Below are 23,752 nucleotides of genomic sequence, written 5' to 3'. Positions count from 1 at the left end.
GAAAGAAAGGAAGAGAGAGGAAAGAAAGAAAGAAAGAAAGAGGAGAGGAAGGAAGGAAGGAAGGTAGGAAGAAAGGGGAAAGAAGAAAAGAAAAGAAAAGAAAAGAAAAGAAAAGAAAAGAAAAGAAAAGAAAAGAAAAGAAAAGAAAAGAAAAATCTTACTCTCTCCTCAAAGATAAATAAGCAAGCCTCCCAAGTAAAACTCTTATCTCTGCTACTGACTTAGGGCTTGCAGCACTAGAAGACAAAGAGCCAGTAACTTGGAACATTTGGAGAAGCTGATTGCAATCCCAGTAGCATCTGAATCGAATGTGTGTGGGGACAGGGGGCTGGGGGGAAGGGGAGTCTAGTTTTCTGTTCCAACCCAACAAGGGACAGAAAGTTGTTCTCAGTCTTGGAGATACACAAATTCCACCTAGAACATGAGGTTACAGGTTCTTAGGAGCACATATTCAAATCAGGAAAGCACATTTCCATGTCTTCAGAAAAATGAAAAAAAAAAAAAAATGCATGGCCAGGTAGTAGCAGTAGCACAGCCAGTTGAGTGCACACATTACCATACGCAAGGTTCAAGCCCCCAGTCCCCACCTGCAGGGGGGCTGGAGAGGGTGGGGACTGGGGTAAGCTTTATGAGTACTGAAGCACTGCTGCAGGTGTCTCTCTTTCTCCCTCTTTATCTTCCCTTCCCCTTTCAATTTCATTCTGTCCTATCAAATAAAAGGAAAGAAAAAAAAACCTTTAATATACAAATAAATAAATCTAAAAAAAAAAAAGAGGAATAATATAGCCATATAAAAGTCTTCCTAGTATCAATAAAACAATGAGAATAATAAGCCCCTACTATGTGGCAAAGATTTAAAAAAAAAAAAAAAGTAGTCCCCATGTGTCATTGATTCCAGTTCATTAAATAGAAAAACTTTTACCTGGCCTGAAATTCCCAATTTTCTTCCTTTATTGACTCCAACATCACCAAGAAGATTGCTGGTTCCCTCTGATCCATCACTGAAGAGATTAAAATGTCCCCTTGAAGTTCCAAACAGGGCTTGGTGGGGATCCAGGCCCTTGTAAGCCAGTCCGTGTACATTATCTTTAGGTGTGAAATCCACGGGCGTGACATCTTTGGGTGCGAAGGTCACATTCTCTGGAAGGTAGTCATCATCTTCATCCTAGCTCCAAGTTTCAAAAAAGAAGGATCAAAGTAAGTCACTGTCCAAGTCCCAAAGGAAGCCAGTAAAATACTACTTTCAAAGACAGTGATTAATTCCAAACAGAACAATTACAAAACTTTCATCTACAAATGACTAAGTAAGTGAATACACATCAATGGTGCTGACACCTGGCTTCAGACAGGACTGGAATCATTTTAGGCTGTGGGTATTTCACTCTAATGGAGGCAGGTGCTGGTGCACCCGGTGGAGTGTTCATGTTACCAAGCGCAGGGACCCAGGAGCAAGCCTCCAATCCCACCTACAGGGAGGAAGCTTCACAAGCAGTGAAGCAGAGCTGCAGGTGTCTCTCTCTGTCTCCCCCCACACACTTCTCAATTTATCTCTATCTTATCAAATATAAATACTATTTAAGAAAAAAGAAAGAAAGAAAGAAAGAAAGAAAGAAAGAAAGAAAGAAAGAAAGAAAGGAAAGGAAAGGAAAGGAAAGGAAAGGAAAGGAAAGGAAAGGAAAGGAAAGGAAAGGAAAGGAAAGGAAAGGAAAGGAAAGGAAAGGAAAGGAAAGGAAAGGAAAGGAAAGGAAAGGGAAGGAAAGGAAAGGAAAGGAAAGGGAAGGAAAGGAAACTTCTCAGGGCCGGGTGATGGCGCACCTGGTTGAGCACACATGCTACAATGTGCAGGGATCTAGGTTCGAGCCCCCAGTTCCCACCTACAAGGGGAAAGCTTTGTAAGTGGTGAAGCAGGGCTGCAGGTATCTGTGTCTCTCTCCCTCTCTATCATCCTCTTCTCCATTTCTGTCTCTATCCAATAAATAAATAAAGGTAATTAAAAAAATTTTTAAAAAAGAAAGAAAACTCCTCAACTGAAAGTGTCACATTCATAAGGTATTGGAAGTGACTGTCCCGAACAGAAGGTTGGCCACTCCATACACTACCTCAGATCCTTCCGATCCTCCGGGTGGTAATGCACAGCCATAGATTTTCACTCCAGGATCTGAGTGAAAAAAGACAACCCAGCTGTATTAGGAATGAATGACTAGAGATACAGAAACCTGACTCATTGACGCTCGTCAGTGGTACATGGCTAAGCTTATGACAAGTTACATAGATTATGAGCGTGAGCTCTTTGCCACTGACAACTGCCCCACTCACACTTTGGGAACCATGTGTTCAGTTAAGTAGCCCAGAACTATTAAGAACTGAAAGAAACAACTGCTGAAGTCCCAGGTTCAATCCCTAGTGCCACCATAAACCAGAGCTGAGTAGTGCAGTAGTAGTAAGGCGGGGAAAAAAAAAAAATTACAGTCTGGTGGGAGAGACCAAAGGCAAGGAATTTATTTTTACTTTATTTTTATTTTATTTTTTTAAATGTATTTATTCCCTTTTGTTGCCCTTGTTGTTTTATTGCTGTAGTTATTATTGTTGTTATTATTGATGTCATTGTTGTTGGATAGGACAGAGAGAAATGAAGAGAAGAGGGGAAGACAGATGGAGAAAGAAAGACAGACATCTGCAGACCTGCTTCACTGCTTGTGAAGCGACTCCCCTGCAGGTGGGGACCCGGAGGTCTCAAACTGGGATCCTTATGCTGGTCCTTGAGCTTTGCACCACCTGCTCTTATCCCACTGCGCTACCACCCGACTCCCATTATTTTACTTTTTACCAGAGCACTACTCAGCTCTGGCTTATACTGGTGCTAGAGTTTGAATCTAGCACCTCTGGTACCTCTGGCATGAAAGTGATATTTTCCCCAGTCCCAAAAGCAAGAAAATAACAGAAAATAATTGTGTTAGGGTTGAGAGACAGCCAACCAGTAAAGTGTGCAGTGACCTGGGTTCAAGGCCCTGGCACCATATGGGAGCACCATGCGCACGTAGTACCAGGGAAAGCTTCGTGAATAATGGAGTAGTGTGTGTGGTGTCTCTCCTTCCCTCTGCCTTTTTCTTTTTCCTTCTACTTCTCCCTCTCTGTCTCTATCTGAAATTAAAAGGGGGGAGGAGGAGAAGTGCAGTGGAGTCATGCAGGTGTGAAACCTTGGCACCATAAAAAGAAAAAAAAAAAGTGTCATGTTAAGCTGTAAAATAGTCCTCTTAAACTATGACACAATTTCTTCAAGGAAAGAAAACAAGAATTTTCACCATCAGCACCAGGAAAGTAAGTAGGTACAATCCTTGTGGAGAGCCACTGCACACTGTATATAAAAAGTCTGAGAGTACATGGTTATCACTTGGCCCTGCAATTTTATTTTTAGACTCATATAGCCACTAAAAAGGGTTATGCAAAAAAAGACTTTCATATCCAAGACTCCAAAGTTTCAGGTTCAGGTTTAGTCCCCAATACCACCATAAACCAGAGTTGAGCAGCACTCTGGGGGAAAAAAAGAAGGGAAGGGAAGGGAAGGGAAGGGAAGGGAAGGGAAGGGAAGGGAAGGGAAGGGAAGGGAAGGGAAGGGAAGGGAAGGGAAGGGAAGGGAAGGGAAGGGAAGGGAAGGGAAGGGAAGGGAAGGGAAGGGAAGGGAAGGGAAGGGAAGGGAAAAGAGAAAATGAAAGAGGTACAGAATTAATGACAACCAATCTACACACCAGGTTTCTGTCGGCGGGGTCTTCTCTTTACTCGAGGACCAATTCCTTGTCCTTCCTTCCAACCCATTTTTCTCAGCAATTCAAAACCAATAGATAACCTAGGATATCAAGGCATGGGAAATGAACTTCTTAAAACATTAAAGAACAATAGAAACAAGCAGCCTTTGAGTCCCTGCCAGCTCCTACACTTGCCGGACCTAACCCTTTCTCCTATCCATGTTAGATAGCTATGTGGCCCCGGTATCTCCAGCCTCAGCCGACTGAAGTTGGGGTGCGTGCCTGAACTGAGCAAGCTGCTAAGATGCCCTCTCCTCTGGGCCTTTGGAATGGGCAGGGTGGAACTCAGGATGGTCCCTGGGCAAGCAAGTGGCCAGGAAAACCACAACAATCTGAGGCGACCACAGCAGCCCATGTGCCCAGTAGTAGAACAAGGACAAGTGCAGAAAGAGAAGGCAGAACCAAGAGCCAAGCGGTAGCGCAGCAGGTTAAGCGCACATGGCGCCAAGCGCAAGGCCCGGCGTTAAGGATCCCGGTCTGAGCCCCTGGCTCCCCACCTGCAGGGGAGTCGCTTCACAGGTGGTGAAGCAGGTCTGCAGGTGTCTGTTTTTCTCTCCCCCTCTCTGTCTTCCCCTCCTCTCTCCATTTCTCTCTGTCTATCCAACAACAGCAGCAATGACAACAATAATAACCACAACAACAATGAAAAACAACAAGGGCAACAAAAGGGAAAATAAATAAATAAATAAATAAATAAATGTTAAAAGTATTTTAAAGAGAGAGAGAAGGCAGAACCAAGGCAGATAAAAGAGAGCACTTCCGGGTTGGTGAGAGAGGGGAGGGAGGGAAACCAGCTTGGCTCCTAACAGCTCTCCTGCCTCCAGGACCACAGTGTCTAGAGTTCTGAGCACTACATGGAATAACAGACCCTTTGATTCAGCTTCTTATTGCTCTCAAGCTAGTCTAGAGAAGCTTCTCCTACTTGCAAACACATTGTCCCTAAGTACAAAACAGTGATGGCGAGATCAGAAAGGTCAGAATGAAAAATCTCCTTACTTAGCTGGTGTGATGAAGTCATCAAGCAGAGTGGCTCCGGGAATAGGGGCGGTAGCGGCTGCTAACTGCCTGGCTTTTTCCCGTATCCTGTCTTTGGTTTTGGATGCAAAGTCATCTGTGGTAACAATTGCTTTAGGCGCTATTCCAAATTCACTAAGATCCTAAAAATAAAGAAAAAGAAAAAAAAAAAAGAAAGAAAGAAAAAGAAAAAACAAACAAAATTAGTTGCATTATTTGGAAAATGATTAACCATATATAACAAAGTGTATAGTTTTAATTCTTTTACAAAAATAACAGCAGTGGCTAAAGTGTTGGGTACAAGAGCATAAACTCAATCCCTGGCATTACATGCACCAGAGTGATGCTCTGGTTCTCCCTCCCTTGCTCTCACTAATAAATAAATAAATAAATCTGGATTAGGGAGACAGCAAAATGGTTATATAAGACTTTCATGCCTGAGGCTCTAAAGGCCCAGATTCAATACCCAGTACCACCATATGCCAGAGCTGAGCAGTGCTCTGATCTCTTTTTTCTCTGCATCTCTCTGTATCATTAAAATAATTTACATATAATAAATAAATACATCTTTTTTTAAAAAAATAATGACAGTGAGGAATCATTGCAGTAGCTGACTTTAGAACATAACACAAGCTAAGATCAGTGGCCAAGGTCAGGGGATGATTGTGGCTCCTCACTGAGATCACAACTAGGAAGACAGGGAGTTTTCATTGTGACATTCACTGTCCATGTTGAGGGAGGGAGGGAGCAGGGAGTAAGGGTCTGCATCTCATAGTTCCAATGCCATCCCAATCCCTTTTTTATTTATTTATTTATTTATTTTCCCTTTTATTGGCCTTGTTGTCTTTTTGTTGTTGTTGTTGTTGTAGTTATTGTTGTTGTTATTGATGTCATTGTTGTTAGATAGGACACAGAGAAATGGAGCGAGAGGAGGGGAAGACAGAGAGGGGGAGAGAAAGATAGACACCTGCAGACCTGCTTCCCCACTTGTGAAGCAACTCCCCTGCAGTTGGAGAGCCGGGGCTTGAACCGGGGTCCTTGCACTTTGTGCCACGTGTGCTTAACCCGCTGCACCACCGCCCGACTCCCCCGATCCCTTTGCAGGCATAGCTTTAGGAGCGGGCATGTGAAAACGATTCACAAACCCAGCAGCTGTGAGGGGAAACTCACTGTAGGCTTCTTTGCTCTCAAGAAAGGACACCAAGAGAAGGCCTTCCTGCCACTGGATATGCCACCTAGAATGACTGTAGTCACTTTATACTAGCACCAGGAAGAGAGCTAAAGCAAAGACGAGCTGACATGCAGGTGGTTAAGAGTGCCTGGGGCCTGGCCAGTATCTACACTTCTTCTTGCATGAGCTGTGCTTGCTTATGTATTATGCACGTCATACAGGAAGGGCCCTCCCATTGCCACATACCTGTAGCCTAAAACAAACTGATAGGAATAGTCTATCTAACCTTTTGATACGAATGAATCCATGACTGGGTTTTTTAAGGTAATACAGGTCTAAAAAAATTTTTTCTCCTGGCACCAGAATCACATATGCTTGAGTCCATCCAGGTCAACTTTTTTATTCTTTGTATTAGAATATGGAGAGGGAGAGAATGAGAGAGAGAGAGAGAGAGAGAGATTCCACACAGTACCACTCCGCCATCCATGGAGCTTCATCAGTACCAAGGTGGTCTCCGCTGGTGCCAGGGGCTCAAACCCAGGCCTTGCACAAAGTAAAGTGTGTGCTCTACTTGGTAAGCTATTTACTAGCTCCGGTACAGGCTCAGTTGTTTTTTGTTTTGTTTTGTTTTAATTTTATTTTATTTATTTATTCCCTTTTGTTGCCCTTGTTTTACTGTTGTAATTATTATTGTTGTTGCTATTGATGTTGTCATTGTTGGATAGGACAGAGAAAAATGGAGAGAGGAGGGGAAGACAGAGAGGGGGAGAGAAAGACAGACACCTGCAGACCTGCTTCACCACCTGTGAAGTGACTCCCCTGCAGGTGGAAAGCCGGGGGCTTGAACCGGGACCCTTATGCTGGTCCTTGCGCTTTGCGCCACGTGCACTTAACCCGCTATGCTACCGCCTGACTCCCCAGGCTCAGTTTTTAAATTAAGTAAAGAATATCCTACAGGCTGGTAAGATGCCTTTATAACTGCCACCCTTCTCAACTTGTACCTAAGATGTTAGTCACCATCATCACTTGACAATATACCTGATGCATGCACGTGGATTTCTTTCACTTCTTTCTCTGTTTATGAGTGTGTGCTTGCGTGTGTGTGTGTGTGTGTGTGTGTGTGTGTGTGTGTGTGTCTGTGTGTGTGTCTGTGTGTGAATGAGTGCGTGAGTGATTTGCACAAGAAAGAACCAGAGTGGTCCAGGAGGTGGCACAGTGGATAAAGCATTGGATTCTCAACCATGAGGTCCTGAGTTCAATCCCCAGCAGCACATGTGCCAGAGTGATGTCTGGTTCTTTCTCTCTCTCTCTCTCTCTCTCTCTTTCTCATGACTAAATAAATAAATTCATTTAAAAAAAAAAAAGAAGAAGAAGAAGAAGAAGAAGAATGTCACCATGGCACATGAGAAGCTGGGGGTCAAACTCAGAACCTATAAACCAGAGCTGAGCAGTGTTCTAGTTAAAAAAAAAAAAAAAAAAAAAAAATCCACCATTTTCTGCCAATCTTGGATGGACCTTGAAAAATTCATGTTAAGTGAAATAAGTCAGAAACAGAAGGATGAATATGGGATGATCTCACTCTCAGGCAGAAGTTGAAAAGCAACATCAGAAAAGAAAACACAAGTAGAACCTGAACTGGAATTGGCATATTGCACCAAAGTAAAAGACTCTGGGGTGGGTGCGTGGGTGGGGAGAATACAGATCCAAGAAGGATGACAGAGGACCTAGTGGGGGTTGTATTGTTATATGGAAAACTGGGAAATGTTATGCATGTACAAACTATTGTATTTACTGTTGAGTATAAAACATTAATTCCCAATAAAGAAATTTTTTAAAAATTAACTGTATCAGTGCAACCAGTGCCATTATGCCATGTTACGCTGCCACTGCCTTATTGCTTTGGATGGTATCCAGAGATGCCAAGCCAGAGGTATCAACCTTCCAACTCCAATAACCTGGTGAGACCCCTCCTAACACACTAGCACTTGGGACTACCTCATTCCACCTCAGATGGCACTTTCTCTAGCAGACTTACAGATCCTAAATATAGGCTAGGACCTAGGGGACTGAGTATATGTAAGCACATACCCATAAGTTAGGGGCCACTATATGCCTCAAAGTAAAAGCAGTAAAACTCAAGGTTATGTTAGACCCCCACTAATATCCTAGGTGTATTTCCTCCCTAACTTGAGGTCAGACCCCATAAACCTAATACTGGTTTGGATACAACAAATGACAGTCAACATTTTAACAACTGGGAGAAAGCCAAAGCTTGTCAGGTAAAGAAGGGATTACCAGAGCTGAAAAAGGGCAAGAGACTGGCTTACTTAATAATGGCCTTTTTGGTCACTACCAGGACACCCCATCACCTGGGGCCCTGGTCAGGAATCCTTGGAAGAGAAAGACAGGACCAGGTGGGGGTATAGCATAATGGTTATGCAAAAAGACTTTCATGCCTGAGGCTCTCAAGTCCCAGGTTCAATCCCCCACACCGCCATAAGACAGAGCTGAGCAGTGCTCTGGTAAAAAAAAAAAAAAAAAGACAGGGCCATAGGGAGACCATGGGCCTAGACCTCTAATAGGTCCCTTTCTCCACCATCATTGGTCACTTCCATCAGGAACATCATTACAAACCCTCTTGTGGGCTTCTTAAGGACTATACCCTTACTATGGGTCATTCTACTCTGCCACTCAAGGAAAACCAGTCCTGAAATAAGTACAGTCTATTTGTTCCCGTCTGTGACCATGGACTGTGAACACAGACTGATGGGAACTCAGAAGTTACACAGGCTAGGGCGGTAGCGCAGCGGGTAAGCACACCTTACACAGGCTCCTGTGCTAACATTGGGTCCTATATCAGACTGAGGTGGTAAACAGTTAATTATATTTATATATTTTCTTCAAGTTTGGAAGCTACTTTCTGCACTGATTTGGCTTTCTAGTCCTATTCTTAACTTTGGCACCATCTTCGCAGACAATATTTCTAGACCACCTCCATGTCAGTTATCAAGCTCCACGAGAAATTATCAAAATCATGGGCCCCTCGGAACATACCTAAAATAGACTTCCTAGCTTCTTTTCACCCTAAACTCCCTATCCCTATCTGCTCTACTCTTACTTTCTGGTTCCTGTTTATTAAACAAGTGGTAAGCCTTTTAGTCACCAAATTGCAGATGTTACTATGATTTCATCCTAAACTCTGTAGACGGACAACCTCACTGGAATTTCTCCTGGAATCTCACCTCTCCAGAGCCCTACCCCACTAAGGAAAAACAGAAACAGGCTGGGGGGATAGATTAACCTGCCAATGCCCATGTCCAGCAGAGAACCAATTACAGAAGCCAGACCTTCCACCTTCTGCACCCCAAAGGGATTTTTGATCCATACTCCTAGAGGGATAAATGTTAGAAGATGACCATCAAGATCCAGAAACAAAGGGAAGGGGGGAGTAAGGACAACTTGAAAGTATTAATGGGTGTAGGTGTGACTTAGAAAGGAAGAGGAGGAGGCCAGGTGGTGGCGCACTTGGTTAAAAACATACATTATAGTGCACAAGAACACAGGTTCAAGCCCCTGGTCACCGCCTGCAAGGGAAAAGCTTCACAAGTGGTAAAGCAGGGCTACAGGAGATTCTCTGTCTCTCTCCCTCTCTATCTCCCCTCCCCTCTCAATTTCTCTCTGCCTCTATCCAATAATAAATAAATAAATAAATTTTATAAAAGAAAGGAAGAGAAGACAGGACCATAGGAAAAAATGGATATAGATAGATATCCAATAGATATAGATAGATATATATAGATAGATAGATATATCTATATATCCAATATATATATATAGATAGATAGTGGGGGTAGATAGAATAATGGTTATGCAGAGACTCTTGTGCCTGAGGCTCCAAAGTCCCAGGTTCAAACCCCCTTACCACCATAAGCCAGAGCTGAGCAGTGCTCTGGAAGAAAAAAAAAAAAAGAGAGAGAGAAAGAAAAATCAGATAGAAATAATAGTTATAGAAATAATACAGTTATAGAATAGTTATAGAAATAATAGTCAACCCTCCACCTGCAGGGGGGTCACTTACAGGTGGTGAAGCAGGTCTGCCAGTGTCTTTCTCTCTCCCTCTCTGTCTTCAACTCCTCTCTCCATTCCTCTCTGCCCTATCTAACAATGACAACATCAATAACAACAATAATAATAACTGCAACAATAAAACAACAAGGACAACAAAAGGTTAAAATAAATAAATATAAAAAAGAAAAAATATTTAAAAAAAAAGAAAGCAGTAACAGTCAACCCATATCTGTAATGCTGGGAGATCTAATGCAGATTCCAATGAAGGGAACAGAGACACAGAACTCTGATAATGGGAAAGGTATGGGATTATATCCCTATTATCTTATAATTTTGTAAATCGATATTAAATCACTAGGGGAAAAAAAAGGACTTATAAAGTTTTGCATACCTACCTCTTCATCCATAAAATCCTCAGGACCAAGAACAGATCTGTCTGCTCTATTCTGTCGTGAAGACACAAAGGCAGATGGTGTCCATCCTTGAAAGCAGAGAGTTTAGAATGTTAGACTCCTATACAGGACTTGGTTAAATAATATGTATGAACTAGAAGCTCCCACTGCTTCCCACATCACCACATATATAGATGTAATTATTCCATGGCAACGGCTTGCCATGCTCCGTGTCCTCTGCTGTCAGAGCTTAGTGGATACAGAGAGGTTGCCCCTGTAAGACTTTGGAACCAAGAGAAATTGAACTCCTTACTGCAAGTTAAACTTTGACAGGAGCACAAGAACTAGATCTAAACAAAGGTACATGGTCACCTGGGACAAGCAGAACGGAACCTGTACTAACACAGTAATGTATTTAAAAAAAAAAAAAAACAGTATGGGTGCAAAAGATAACACAGTGGATAAAACATCAGACTTAGGGGTCAGGTAGTAGCACAGCAGGTTAAGCTCATATGGCATGAAGCACCAAGGATCAGCGTAAGGATCCTGATTCGAGCCCCTGGTTCCCTGCCTGCAGAGGGGTCACTTCACTGGAGGTGACGTAGGTCTGCAGGTGTCTATCTTTCTCTCCCCCATCTCTGTCTTCCCCTCCTCTCCATTTTTCTCTGTCCTACGCAACAACTACAACAGCAATAATAGTAAGCACAACAATGATAAAACAACAAGGGCAACAAAAGAGAAAAAAATAGCCTCCAGGAGCAGTGGATTCATGGTGCGGGAACCGAGCCCTAGCAATAACCCTGGAGGCAAAAAAAACAAACAAAAAAAAAACACATCAGACTCACTTGCAGACTGGGGAGATAGCACAGTAGTTATGATCTCTGGGGGCCAGGTGGTGGCGCACCTGGTTGAGAGCACATGCTACAATGCGCAAGGACCCGGGGTTTGAGTGCCTGGTTCTCACCTGCAAGGGGAAAGCTCTAAAAGTGATGAAGCAGGGCTGCAAGTGTGTCTCTGTCTCTCTCCTTGTCTATTACTCCCTTCCCCTCGACTTCTACCTGTCTCTAGCCAATAAATAAATAAAGATAATACAAAAAAACAACTCAAAAAAAAAAAGAGTGGTCCAGGATGTGGCACAGTGGATAAAGCATTGGATTCTCAGGCATGAGGTTCTGAGTTCAATTTCCAGCAGCACATGTACCAGAGTAATGTCTGGTTCTTTCTCTCTCTCCTCGTATCTTTCTCATAAACAAATAAATAATATATTTAAAAAGAGAGAGAGAAGTCAACAATTTGTTTGGCTTTATATATTAACTCTCTTTTCAGCCACCAGGTTCCAGATGCTAGCATGATGCCGACCAGACTTTCCTAGACAGACAACACCACCAATGAGTCCTGGAGCTCTGCTTCTCCAGAATCCTGCCCCACTAGGGAAAGAAAAAGACAGGCTGGGAGTATGGATCAACCTGCCAACACCCATGTCTAGCAGGGAAGCAATTACAGAAGCCAGACCTTCCACCTTCTGCACTCCATAATGTCCCTTGGTCCATGCTCCCAGAGTGATAAAGAATAAGAAAACTATCAAGGGAGGGGATGGGATATGGAGTTCTGGTGGTGGGAATTGTGTGGAGTTGTACCCCTCTTATCCTATGGTTTTTGTCAGTGTCTCCTTTTTAAAAAAAAAAAAAAAAAAAAAAAAAGATTTTATTCATTTATGAGAAAGATAGGAGGAGAGAGAAAGAACCAGACATCACTCTGGCACATGTGCTGCCGGGGATCAAACTCAGGACCTCATGTTTGAGAGTCCAAAGCTTTATCACTGCGCCACCTCCCAGACCACCAGTCTCTTTTTTTGTAAATAAAAATATAAAAAAAAGGGGGGGGGCGGAGAGTAGATATCATAATGGTTATGCAAAGAAATTCTTGTGCCTGAAGCTCCAAAGTCCCAGGTTCAACCCCCCACACCACCATAAGTAGTGCTCTGTTTTAAAAAAAGAGAGACAGAGAGAGAAAAGGAAAAACCTTTGTGCCAGAGGCACCAAAGGCTCCATGTTCAATTCCCAATATCACCAGAAGCCAGAGTTTAGCTATGCTTTGGTAAAAAAAAAAAAAAAAAAAAACACAAGGAGGGGGGGGCCAGGTGGTGGTACATAAACCAAGTTGAGTGCACATTACAATGTGCAAGGACCCAGGTTCAAGCCCCCAGGCCCTACCTATAGGGATAAAGCTTTGTGAGTGTTAAGCAGCGTAGCAGGGACATTCGGAGCTTCAGGTATGAGCATCTCTTTGTATAACCATTATGCTATCTACCCCCCCCTCCTCCATCACATCCTTCCTTCTGGACTTCTGGCTGTTTCTATCCAGTAAAAAATAAATTAAAACTCACACATACACACAAGGAGAGCTGGGAAACAGCATAATAGTTATGCAAGACTTTCATGAGCCTGAGGATCCAAAGTCCCAGCACCACCATAAGCCAGAGCTGAGCACTACTCTAGTCCTTCTCTCCATATTTCTCCCTCGTGAAAATAAAAAATAAAATAAAGTAAGAACAATATAGGACTTTCAAGCACGAGGTCCTGAGTTCAATTCCCGGCAGCACATGTACCAGAGTGATGTCTGATTCTTTCTCTCTCTCCTCCTATCTTTCTCATTAGTAAATAAAATAAACAAATAATAAATACCAAAGCTAATAATTAAAATATTTCTACAAATACTAAAAAAAAAAAAAAGAAGAGAAAGAAAGGAAGAAAGTTCTTACCTTTAGGTTGTTATCAATGTAAATAACATACAAATTGACACTGGAAACATTCCAAGCATTCACAGAGCACAAAAGACTGCATTGTATGTACTACAAAATTGAAAGAGGACTTTTCTATTCACATGGGTAAAATTTTATGATATTTGATCATTTGCTCAGGCAACGTTAATAGCTATAAATAGGAAGAAAAAACATACCTTCTTTTGAGCCAACAGTATTGAAGTATCCTGCAGAGAAACCCCCACTAAAGGCTCCATGAAATCGCTTATATCTTCCTTTTTCATCTCTGACAGTCTGATCCTGAAGAGGAACTGGTTTCTTTGGTCTTTCACCTGGAGGGGGGGAAAAAAAAAACTTTCTGTTTTGAATGAGAAAGAGCAAAGAAGATGGTGGATTAGAGAAGTTTTAAGAAAATTGCCTTTTTAAAAATGTTTTATTTATTTTATTTGACAGAGACAGAAATCAAGAAGAAAAGGGGAGATGAATAGGGAAACAGAGAGAGAGAGAGAGAGAGAGAAACCTGCAACACTATTTCACTCTTTGCAAAGCTTTTCCCTTGCAGGTAGAGAGTGGGGGCTTGAATCCAGCTCCTTGCGCTTTGTAATATGTGTGCTCAACCAGATGCGCCATCACCCGGCCCCAAAGTGTCTTTTATTATTTTTTTTTATTGGCTTTATTGGAGAATTAATAGTTTACAGTCTACAGTAAAATACAATAGTTTGTACATATATAACATTTGCACATAGCAATAAAGCCCCATACAGGTCCTCCTCTGCCATCATGTTTCAGGACCTGAACCCTCCCCTCTGTTCCAATCTTTTACTGTGATGCAATACATCTTTTTTTCTTTTTTAACAGAATGCACTATTTATATCTTCTGTGTTCAAGAATGATTTTTTTATTTACCAGAGCACTGCTCAGCTCTGACTTATGATGGTGCAGGGGACTGAACCTGGGACTTTGGAGCAAGAATGATTTTTTTAATGAAAATGCCATTCCCAAGACTTACTAGCTTTTTTGGTTTGTGAATTAAATAAACAAGATGTTTTTTACCATGTCTAATATAACTACAGGTAATGTCTTTATGTCTTTAGCAAAAATGGCCTGATTTTCCCACTAAATTCCATTCTGAATACTTTCATTTATTTATTTATTTATTTATTCATTTTAGTCACCACTGTTGTTTTTTATTATTGTAGTCAACCCGGCTTTGACCTAGCACGTTATGATTGGGCCCTCCTCAATCGCTATCGAACAGGCCATGGCCGGTGCGCCGCTAAGTTCCATCGCTGGGGAGCCAGAGACGACCCGAACTGCCCCTGCGGCTCCAGACAGACTATGACCCACATAGTCAACGACTGCCACCTCTCCAGATTCAAAGGAGGTCTCGAAACTTTACATCAGGCTCAACCTGATGCTGTTGACTGGCTACGGAAGAAGGGCAAATGCTAGAAGAAGAATTATTGTAGTTATTACTAATGTCATTGTTGTTGAATACGACAGAGAGAAATAGAGAGGAGAGGAAGACAGAGAGGGGGAGAGAAAGATAGACACCTGCAGACGTGCTTCACCGCTTGTGAAGCGACTCCCCTGCAGGTGGGAAGCCGGGGGCTCAAACTGGGATCCTTAACATCCTTGCGCTTTGCGCCACCTGCACTTAACCCTCCACCTGCACTTAACCCACTGCGCTATCGCCCGACTCCCTCCATTCTGAATACTGATTGGGCCAGGAAGTGGTGCAGTGGGTAGAACACCAGCCTTGGAAGCATGTGGTCTTAAGTATCCCCTGTGTCAGAGCACCACTCTGGTTCTCTCCTCTCTCACTCTCTGTCTCTCATTAATAAGTAAATAAATCTGGTTCAAGCCCCCCGCTCCCCACCTGCAAGGGGGATCGCTTCACAAGCCGTGAAGCAGGTCTGCAGGTGTCTTTCTCTCCCCTCTCTGTCTTCCCCTCTTCTCTCCATTTCTCTGTGTCCTATCCAACAACAACAACATCAGTAACAACAATAACTACAATAAAAAAGAACAACAGCAACAAAAGGGAATAAATAAATAAAAACTTAAAAAATAATAAGTAAACAGGCAGTCGGGCGGTAGTGCAGCTGGTTAAGCGCAAGTGGTGCAAAGTGCAAGGACCACCTACAGGGGTCACTTCACAGGCGGTGAAGCAGGTCTGCAGGTGTCTATCTTTCTCTCCCCCTCTCTGTCTTCCCCTCCTCTCTCCATTTCTCTCTGTCCTATCTGACAACGACGGCATCAATAACAACAACAATAACTACAACAATAAAAAGACAACAAGGGCAACAAAAGGGAAAATAAATAAATAAAATTTTAAAAATAAATAAATAAAAACAATAAGTAAACAAATCTTTTAAAAACAACTTAGAGGGGACCAAGTCGTGGTGCACCTGGTTGAGTGCGCATGTTACAGTGTACAAGGACCCAGGTTCAAGCCCCTAGTCCCCACCTGCAAGGGGAAAGCTTCACAAGTGGTGAAGCAGTGCTGCAGTTGTCTCTCTCTCTTCCTATCACCCCCTTCCCTCTCAATTTCTGACTGTCTCTATCCATCAAATAAAGATTTAAAAAAAAATTTTTTTAATCAAAAAAAAAAACTTAGAGGTCCAGAGGTGGCTCAGTAGAGAGAAGGAATGCCTTCTATGCATGAGGCCTGGGTTCAATTCCTTTTTTTTTTTTCTGGGTTCAATTACTAACACCACACAAGAGCACCTAAAGGAAAAAGCAGGTAGTTGGGGGGTGGGGAGGAATACAGGTCCAAGAAGGATGACAGAGGACCTAGTGGGGGCTGTATTGTTATATGGAAAACTGAGAAATGTTATGCATGTACAAACTATTGTACTTACTGTCGAATGTAAAACATTCCCCAATAAAGAAATTTAAGGAAAAAAGCAGATAGAAATCCATGTCTAGGGGAGTGGTACTTCTATGTCTGCCTCTCTCTCTCTCTCTCTCTCTCTCCTTCACTTTTCTCTTTCTAAAATTAAATTAAGTTAAATCAAATTAAATTAAAATGGGGCCAAACCATACCATATGTGCACTTTATCTAGGTTCCATCCCTGGCACCACTTTAAGAAAAAAAAAAAAAAAAGAATGGTGGTCCAAGAGGTGGTGCAGTAGATGAAGGGTGGAAACTCTCAGACACAGGGTATGAAATTCAGTGTCCAGCATCACAAATGCCATGCTCTGGTTTCATTCTCATTCTCTCTCTCTCTTTCCTAAAATAACAGGGCAGGAAGATGACATAATGGTAAAAATGACTCTCATGCCTAAGGCTGTGAAGTCCCAACCCAACCACCAGCACTACCATAAACCAGAGCAGAGCAATGCTTTGGGGGGAGACAAAAAGGCTTACAGCTGGGTAGTGGCACATCTGGTAGTGTGACAGATTAGAGTGCACAAGGACCTGGGTTCAAGTCCCCAGTCCCCACCTGCAGGGAGTAAGCTTCACAAGTAGTGAAACAGTACCACATGTCCCTCCCCTCCCTTCCCTTCCCCTCCCCTCCTCTCTCCTTTTTTTTTTTTTTTTAATTTCTTTATTGGGGAATTAATGTTTTACATTCAACAATAAATACAACAGTTTGTACATGCATAACATTTCCCAGTTTTCCATATAGCAATGCAACCCCCACTAGGTCCTCTGTCATCCTTTTTTGGACCTGTACTCTCTCCTCTCTCCTTTCTATCTCTCCCTCTCAGTATCTGTCCCCAAGCAAAATAATAAAATAATTATGGGGGAGGAGAGCAGTGGCTCACTGGGTAAAGTGCACACAGTACTAAATACAAGCACCAGCAGGGTGGCCACCTCACAAGCGGTGAAGCAGGTCTGCAGGTGTCTAACCTTCTCTTTCCCTCTCCATCTCCCCCCTTCTCTCTCAATTTCTGTCCTATCCAATAACATGGAAAAAAAAAAAAACAGGATCAGTGGATTCATAGTGGCAGCACTGAACCCCAGGGATAGCCATGGAGGAGAAAGAAGAGAGACAGAGAGAGAGATGGAAATTAGTAGAGGGCTTAAGGCTGGCACCTGAAGTGGAGGGTGGCCTTTGAAGACTGAGCCCTTAACCTCATGAATCTGATGCTGTCACTCTGATGGTAGTGATAGAACTCTGTTGATTCTCAAGTGTCTCCAGATATCACCAAATGTTGGGAGAGGAAGAACAGTCCTATTCGAGAACCTTTGGGCTAAGTTAAGCGAGGGCAGGTTCTTGCTCCATTCTCAAAGTACGACTGATCAGGAAGAAGATAGATCTGCAGACAGCTAAGTGGAATCCTTGGCGACAGATAATAAGGGCCAACAAGTATGACTGACTAGGCGGCACGTAGCCTCTAAGACAGAGGCGCCAGCTTCAACTACAACAGAGGAAAACTTCTGGGAGTGGGGAGCATTTTAGCCAGGCCCTGTTATAATTACTGTTACTAATAACACTAATCCCTTCCTTCCCTAAGCTTATACCATTTATCATTCCCTGATAAGGATGTTCTGATTAAGTAATTGCCCTAAGGATCACAGCTGAGGCACAAAGCTGAAATGAGATCTCAACTTGCCTCAAAGCTAGTAAAGAATACTGTCTTGAATTCACTGCCCCAAATAAAAGTTGACTGATAGTTTACCAAAGAAGCATTGTGGTCTAGATCAAGAGTGTGGAAAACAAGACACAAGGCCATCCCTGTTCCTAGGGGGCTCAGAGACCAGTAGAGGACATCTCTTCAGAAACTGTGCAAAGACCACAGCAGCACAGTCACCCTCAGAATAAGCAGGATTTGAGAGCTGTGGATAGGAACACAATTCCCAGCAGAGGGATTAGTTCCATTCAGCAAAATGGAGGTCTAACAGGGTAATATGAGATGTTCTGAGAATGTAGCCTCGTCTGACAGGAAGAGAGGGAAGTGGTGGAGGATTGAGCCATAAGGGCAGCTAGTGCGTAAGGGCTTGAACCTGGTACTTCAGGGCCTGTGTTATGCCCTGCAGGGGAGGAAAGCCACAGATAGTGATTTTAAAGGAGGAGAATCACCTTCAAGGAAGGCGTAGTTCTAAAATTAATCTGAGTAAAGATGAGAATTCTAGAGCTAAATGAAAATGACTGAAAGAGAAATAGAAAGATAGCCTCTCTGGTGGTGCTCTCTGGTTGAGCAGACGTGTTACAGTGCGCAAGGACCCAGGATCAACCCCCACCCCACCCCTTCCCCACCTGCAGGGGGAAAGCTTTGCAAGTGGTGAAGCAGCATTACAGGTGTCTCTCTCTCTTACTCTCTATCGCCCCTACCCTCTCAATTTCTTCTGACTGTCTCTAGCCAATAAATAATTTTTTAAGAAAAATTTTTAAAGGAAGGAGGGAGTCGGGCTGTAGCACAGCAGATTAAGCGCATGTGGCAAAGTGCAAGGACCGGCGGAAGGATCCCGGTTCAAGCCCCAGCTCCCCATCTGCAAGGGAGTCGCTTCAAAGGAGGTGAAGCAGGTCTGCAGCTGTCTTATCTTTCTCTCCTCCTCTCTGTCTTCCCCTCCTCTCTCCATTTCTCTCTGTCCTATCCAACAACTACAGCATCAACAACAATAAAAAAAAAAGGGCAACAAAAAGGAAATAATTTTTTTTTTAAAAAAGGAAGGAATAAATAAAGAGGCCCCCTTTCCTTAGAGATCAGAAAACTTATATGCCACTGAGTCTTTGTGTGACATTTCAGATGCTAGTACCTCTCTATCTCTATCTTCCTTGCTCACTTATTTAAGTGAGGGAAAGGACCAGAGCATCACTCTGGTATATGCAATGCAGAGATGCACCTCATGCTGAAGAATCCAATGCCAGAACCAGGTGGTGGTGCACCTGGCTGAGCACACATGTTACAGTACACAAGGACTCAGGTTCCAGCCCCCAGTCCCCACCTGCAGAGAGAAAGCTGCAAGTGTCTCTCTCTCTCCCTATCTCCCCCTTCCCTCTTGATTTCTGGCTGTCTCTAGGCAATAAATAAAGATAATTAAAAAAAAATTTTTTTAAAGAATCCAATGCCTTATTTACTGCACCACTTTCCAGGCCACTGTCACCATCTCTTAACCAATACACCTTTCTGTCAGGACCAACAACTTTAATTATGGTGTGTAATCTCTCCTCTACCAATGTTAGTCTATCTAACCTGTCATTAAAACTTCAAAATTAGGAGTCGGGCTGTAGCACAGCGGGTTAAGCGCAGGTGGCGCTAAGCACAAGGACCCGCATAAGGATCCTGGTTCAAGCCCTGGCTCCCCACCTGCAGGGGTGTCACTTCAGGTGTCTATCTTTCTCTCCCTCTCTCTGTCTTCCCCCTCCCCTCTCCATTTCTCTCTGTCCTATCCAACAACAATGACAACAATGATAACTACAACAATAAAACAACAAGGGCAACAAAAGGGAATAAATAAATAAAAATAAATATAAAAAAATATTAAAAAAAAAAAACTTCAAAATTAAAACTAACTGATTGCTGGCCTAGTGTGTTATATTGTCACTTTGAGACTACCTTTTTTTTTTTTTTTTAATTCATTTGACCAGAGCACTGCTCAGCTTTGGCTTATGATGTCAGGGGCCGTAAATGAAGGGGAGATGAATATACAACAGTTTCAGGAAGGAAAGTCTGTTGCACAAACTGCTGTACTAGTCCTGGACCCTAGTATGTTATATTGTAAAATGTATGATATTTACATATCATTTACATGTGGATTTAAACTTCAAAGTGTTCAGGAAGCAATGAATCAATCCTGAAAAAAAAAAAAAAAAACCTTCCAGTGCTGAGAAGTCAAAGGATGACTTTAGATGAGAGTAAAAAGGATGTCTACAAATCAAATGTCCTTTCTTTCCACTTCAGAATCATGGTTAGACCATTAGGCTTAATTTCAGAATTTGTACACCAACGTAACAGGAAGAAACAGTAAGTATATAGGTCAAAGAGTTGGTGACTTACAATATATCACTTCACAAGAAAACTGGGACCAGAAATGTAAATAATATTAAAAGCTAACTAGTGGGCTAGGGAGATAGCATAATGGTTATGCAACCAACTTTCATACTTGATGGTTTGAGATCCCAAGTTCAATTCCCCAGACCACCATAAGCAGTGCTCTGGTCTCTCTGTGTCTTTTTCTCTGTGTGTGTCTCTCTCTCTCTGAAAAATAAAATAAATTATTTTTTTAAGTTAACTTGCATAGTTGCAATAATCTCTAGCTTTTTCCTCTTCCTGCCTGTCTAAATTCTAACCAGACCAACCTGGAAAGTGATACAATGCATCAATGCAGAAAGCACTGGACACTCAAATATGAGGTCCCAAGTTTGATCCCTGGGATCACTTATACTAGAATGATGCTCTGGTTCTCTCTCCCATAATTAAATAAATATTAAAATGGGGGCCGGGGTGTGGCACACACAGATAAACACATATTATAATAATAATTATTATAATAGGATGCTCCCTACCTGCAAGGGGGATGCTTTACAATGGCAAAGCAAGTCTGCAAGTGTCTTTCTGTCTCACCCCACCCTCTCAATTTCTCTCTGTCCTATCCAATAAAATGGAAAAGAGGGGGGAAAATGGCTGCTGGCAGTGGTGGATCTGTAGTGTCAGCACTAAGCCCCAATAATAACCCTGGAGGCAAAAGTAATAATAATAATTAATAAATTCTAAGCAAGTTTTCAAGGAAATCTATCCTATCTGTTCATCATGTCTTGTTACACCTGTAGATTATTTCCCACACTCTTTAGCACGTGTAAACCTTATAGTCTGATAGATTTGAAACTCCCTCAAACAAAGGATCCTAGTCAATAAATTATTTGAGATCATGGGGTGATGCATTTGCAAATAATAATAATAAATAGTGTGATATTAGGTTAAACTAAGAAACTCAATCCTAGTGATAGCCTATATTACCTACCCTGGTCCCACACTTGAGCAAAGTAGGTTACTTAAAGCTGACTGTATTGAAGAACAGATGATGTTAAGTATGGTACAGAGATGTCTCAGAGGAAATTCAAGGGCTGTCTTCAGACAAACATATAAAATACTTTCAGGGACTGGGGAGATAGTTCAATGTTAAATCACTGAATTCCCATATCTGAGGATTTTAGAAGTCCTGTGTTCAATCCCTGGTATCACCATCAGTCAGAGGTGAACAGTGCTCTTGGGTCTCTTTCTCTCTCATATTAATAATTTAATCTTTAAAAAGAAGAGGGAGTTCACCTGGCAGGACACCTGTCTTGCCATGCTTGCATCCCAGGTTGAATCCCTCGCACACCACATGACTGCCAGGGCCCGAGGAAGGTATTGGAATGTCTCTCCCTCTCTATGCTGTTTATCTTAAAATGTTGGCGTAGCATGAAACTGCATGTTCAAGACTGCAACACCAAAAAAAAAGCTCCTAGAAAGGTTTCAATGGTGGTGAACTAGATAGAGCACACACACAGATTACAATGTAATGACCAGGAGATTGTCATGCAAGCGCCAAGCCCTATCGATAAACCTGGTGACAATATAAAAACACAGTGGTGGTCCAGGAGGGGGAGCAGTGGCTAAGGCACTAGACTCTTTCAAGCATGAGGTCTTGAGTTTGATCCCTGGCAGCACATGTACCAGAGTGACGGCTGGTTCTTTCTCTCCTCCTATCTTTCTCATGAATAAATAAATAAATTATTTTTTAAAAAAAAGAGAGACCAGATGATGGCACATACCATTGAGTGTATAAGTTATCATGCTCAAGGACATAGATTCAAGCCCCTGGTCTTCACCTGTGGGGAAGGGCAGTGCTTCATAAGCAGTGAAGCAGTCTCTCTCTTTATTTCCTCTCACTCTTCTCTCCCTATTTGTCTCTGTCTAAAAAAAAAAACTACCATGAGTAGTGGAGTGATGGTGTGTAGGCATTCTAACCCCAGCAATAACCCTGGTAGCAATAAATAAATACTTCCAAGAGATTACTGTTTCTGTCTTTTGTAAGTAGTCAGCACAAGCAGGGCTGGTATCTTGCAGAAGTTTTAAATAACTACATCAGGGCTGTCATTGGAAATGCCCCAGAAATACAATCAACCTGCCAGGATGTGAACAGGGCAGGCAAAAAAGGTCCTATCAACAGATCTATAAGTAACTACTACCCCATCATGCTTCCTCTGCATTTCCCACTGGGCTAGCACTACAATCACACCTTAGGGGCATTTAAATACACCCTTTACTAAGCAACTCAAGGCTTTATGTGGCTCAGGCCAGAAATATGGGAGAGAATCTTACTTCATCTTGCCTTTGGCCCATACATTCCACCAGCAAGTCTGGCCAATTCTGCTTTCAAAATATCAATACATCTCCACAGAAATTATCACCACTATTCACACTCCTCAATAAGCCTTCACCGCCAGATCTCTCTTACTAATCTTCCTGCTTCTCTTTTGTCCACCCTACACCTTCTTAGTCTCAGAATTGAGGCTAAAATAATCTTTAAAACATACAGGTGGGGGTCGGGCGGTAGCGCAGCGAGTTAAGCACACATGGCTCGAAGCGCAAGGACCGGCCTAAGAATCCCGGTTTGAGCCCCCGGCTCCCCACCTGCAGAGGAGTTGCTTCACATGCAGTGAGGCAGGTCTGCAGGTGTCTATCCTTCTCGCCCCCTCTCTGTCTTCCCCTCCTGTCTCCATTTCTTTCTGTCCATCAACAATAACATCAATAACAACAATAATAACCACAACAATGATTTTTTAAAAAGGGGGGGGCAGTGAAAGGGGAAAAAAATAGCCTCCAGGAGCAGTGGATTCGTGGCACCGAGCAAAAACCCTGGAGAAAAAAAAAAAAATACAGGTGTCTCTCTACCTCTCTATCTCCCTTTCAATTTCTGGCTGTTTCTGTCCAGTAAACAAAGATAACTAAAATTTAAATACACACACACACATATTCCTCTCTTGTGTAGCCCGTCCCACTCTCAGTATAAAGTCCACATTTTCTTACCATACCAAGAAAGATGCAACTCCTGCCTACCCTTCTGACATCATCCTTATCAGTCTCCCCAGTGCTGTGTGCTCCACCCACACCAGCTCTGGATACCCCTCAATTTGCCCAACCAGTGTGACTTCAGAGTCTCTGCACCTCCTGATCCCTTCTACCTGCCTGCTCTTCCCCCCAGACCTTCTTCCTACATGTTGGGCTGGTTCTTTCCTCCGTTTCTAGTCTGAGCTCAAGCGTCCTTTTCTAGGGAAGATACTGCCTGATCACACCGGAGCCTGATTCACCATTTTCCCATTTCCCATCTGTCTCGGTGTCCGGCCCGTAGCTACCGAGCACCAGCACCCCCAAAGTCTGGTCTCCGGGATTCCCAGCACCCAGGGCGAGCATGAGCGCTTTCCCCACGGGTGAGCAGTGTCCCGACACAGGGTTGTGCATTTCCGTCCGATTCCTAGACCCCAGGCCTATTTCCCACAGACGCCGGCCACTAAGATGACCCGCACCTTCTTCCAGTGGCTCCAGGCCTTTCCCATAGCTGACCAAGTCCTCCTCGCTGTCACTGCCCCGCGCCGCCATGCTGCCACCT

General features: G+C 42.9%; 1 protein-coding gene across 1 annotated transcript in view; it reads right to left on the bottom strand.

Moving 5' to 3' along the window:
• The window catches only part of GPATCH1 (G-patch domain containing 1), a 57,386-nt gene extending 33,634 nt beyond the window's left edge, over nt 1-23,752 (bottom strand). The window contains exons 1-7 of the mRNA XM_007539469.3: nt 23,670-23,752; nt 13,407-13,541; nt 10,452-10,537; nt 4,800-4,960; nt 3,747-3,844; nt 2,100-2,158; nt 923-1,165 (exon numbers count right to left, since the gene is read on the bottom strand). Of these exons, the coding sequence (XP_007539531.1) occupies nt 923-1,165; nt 2,100-2,158; nt 3,747-3,844; nt 4,800-4,960; nt 10,452-10,537; nt 13,407-13,541; nt 23,670-23,742 (855 nt within the window). The 5' untranslated portion in view covers nt 23,743-23,752. The remainder of the gene's footprint in view (nt 1-922; nt 1,166-2,099; nt 2,159-3,746; nt 3,845-4,799; nt 4,961-10,451; nt 10,538-13,406; nt 13,542-23,669) is intronic.

The sequence above is a fragment of the Erinaceus europaeus genome, chromosome 2, assembly GCF_950295315.1.
Source record: "Erinaceus europaeus chromosome 2, mEriEur2.1, whole genome shotgun sequence".
Lineage (NCBI taxonomy): Eukaryota > Metazoa > Chordata > Mammalia > Eulipotyphla > Erinaceidae > Erinaceus > Erinaceus europaeus.
This window is presented reverse-complemented; position numbering and strand designations above follow the sequence as displayed.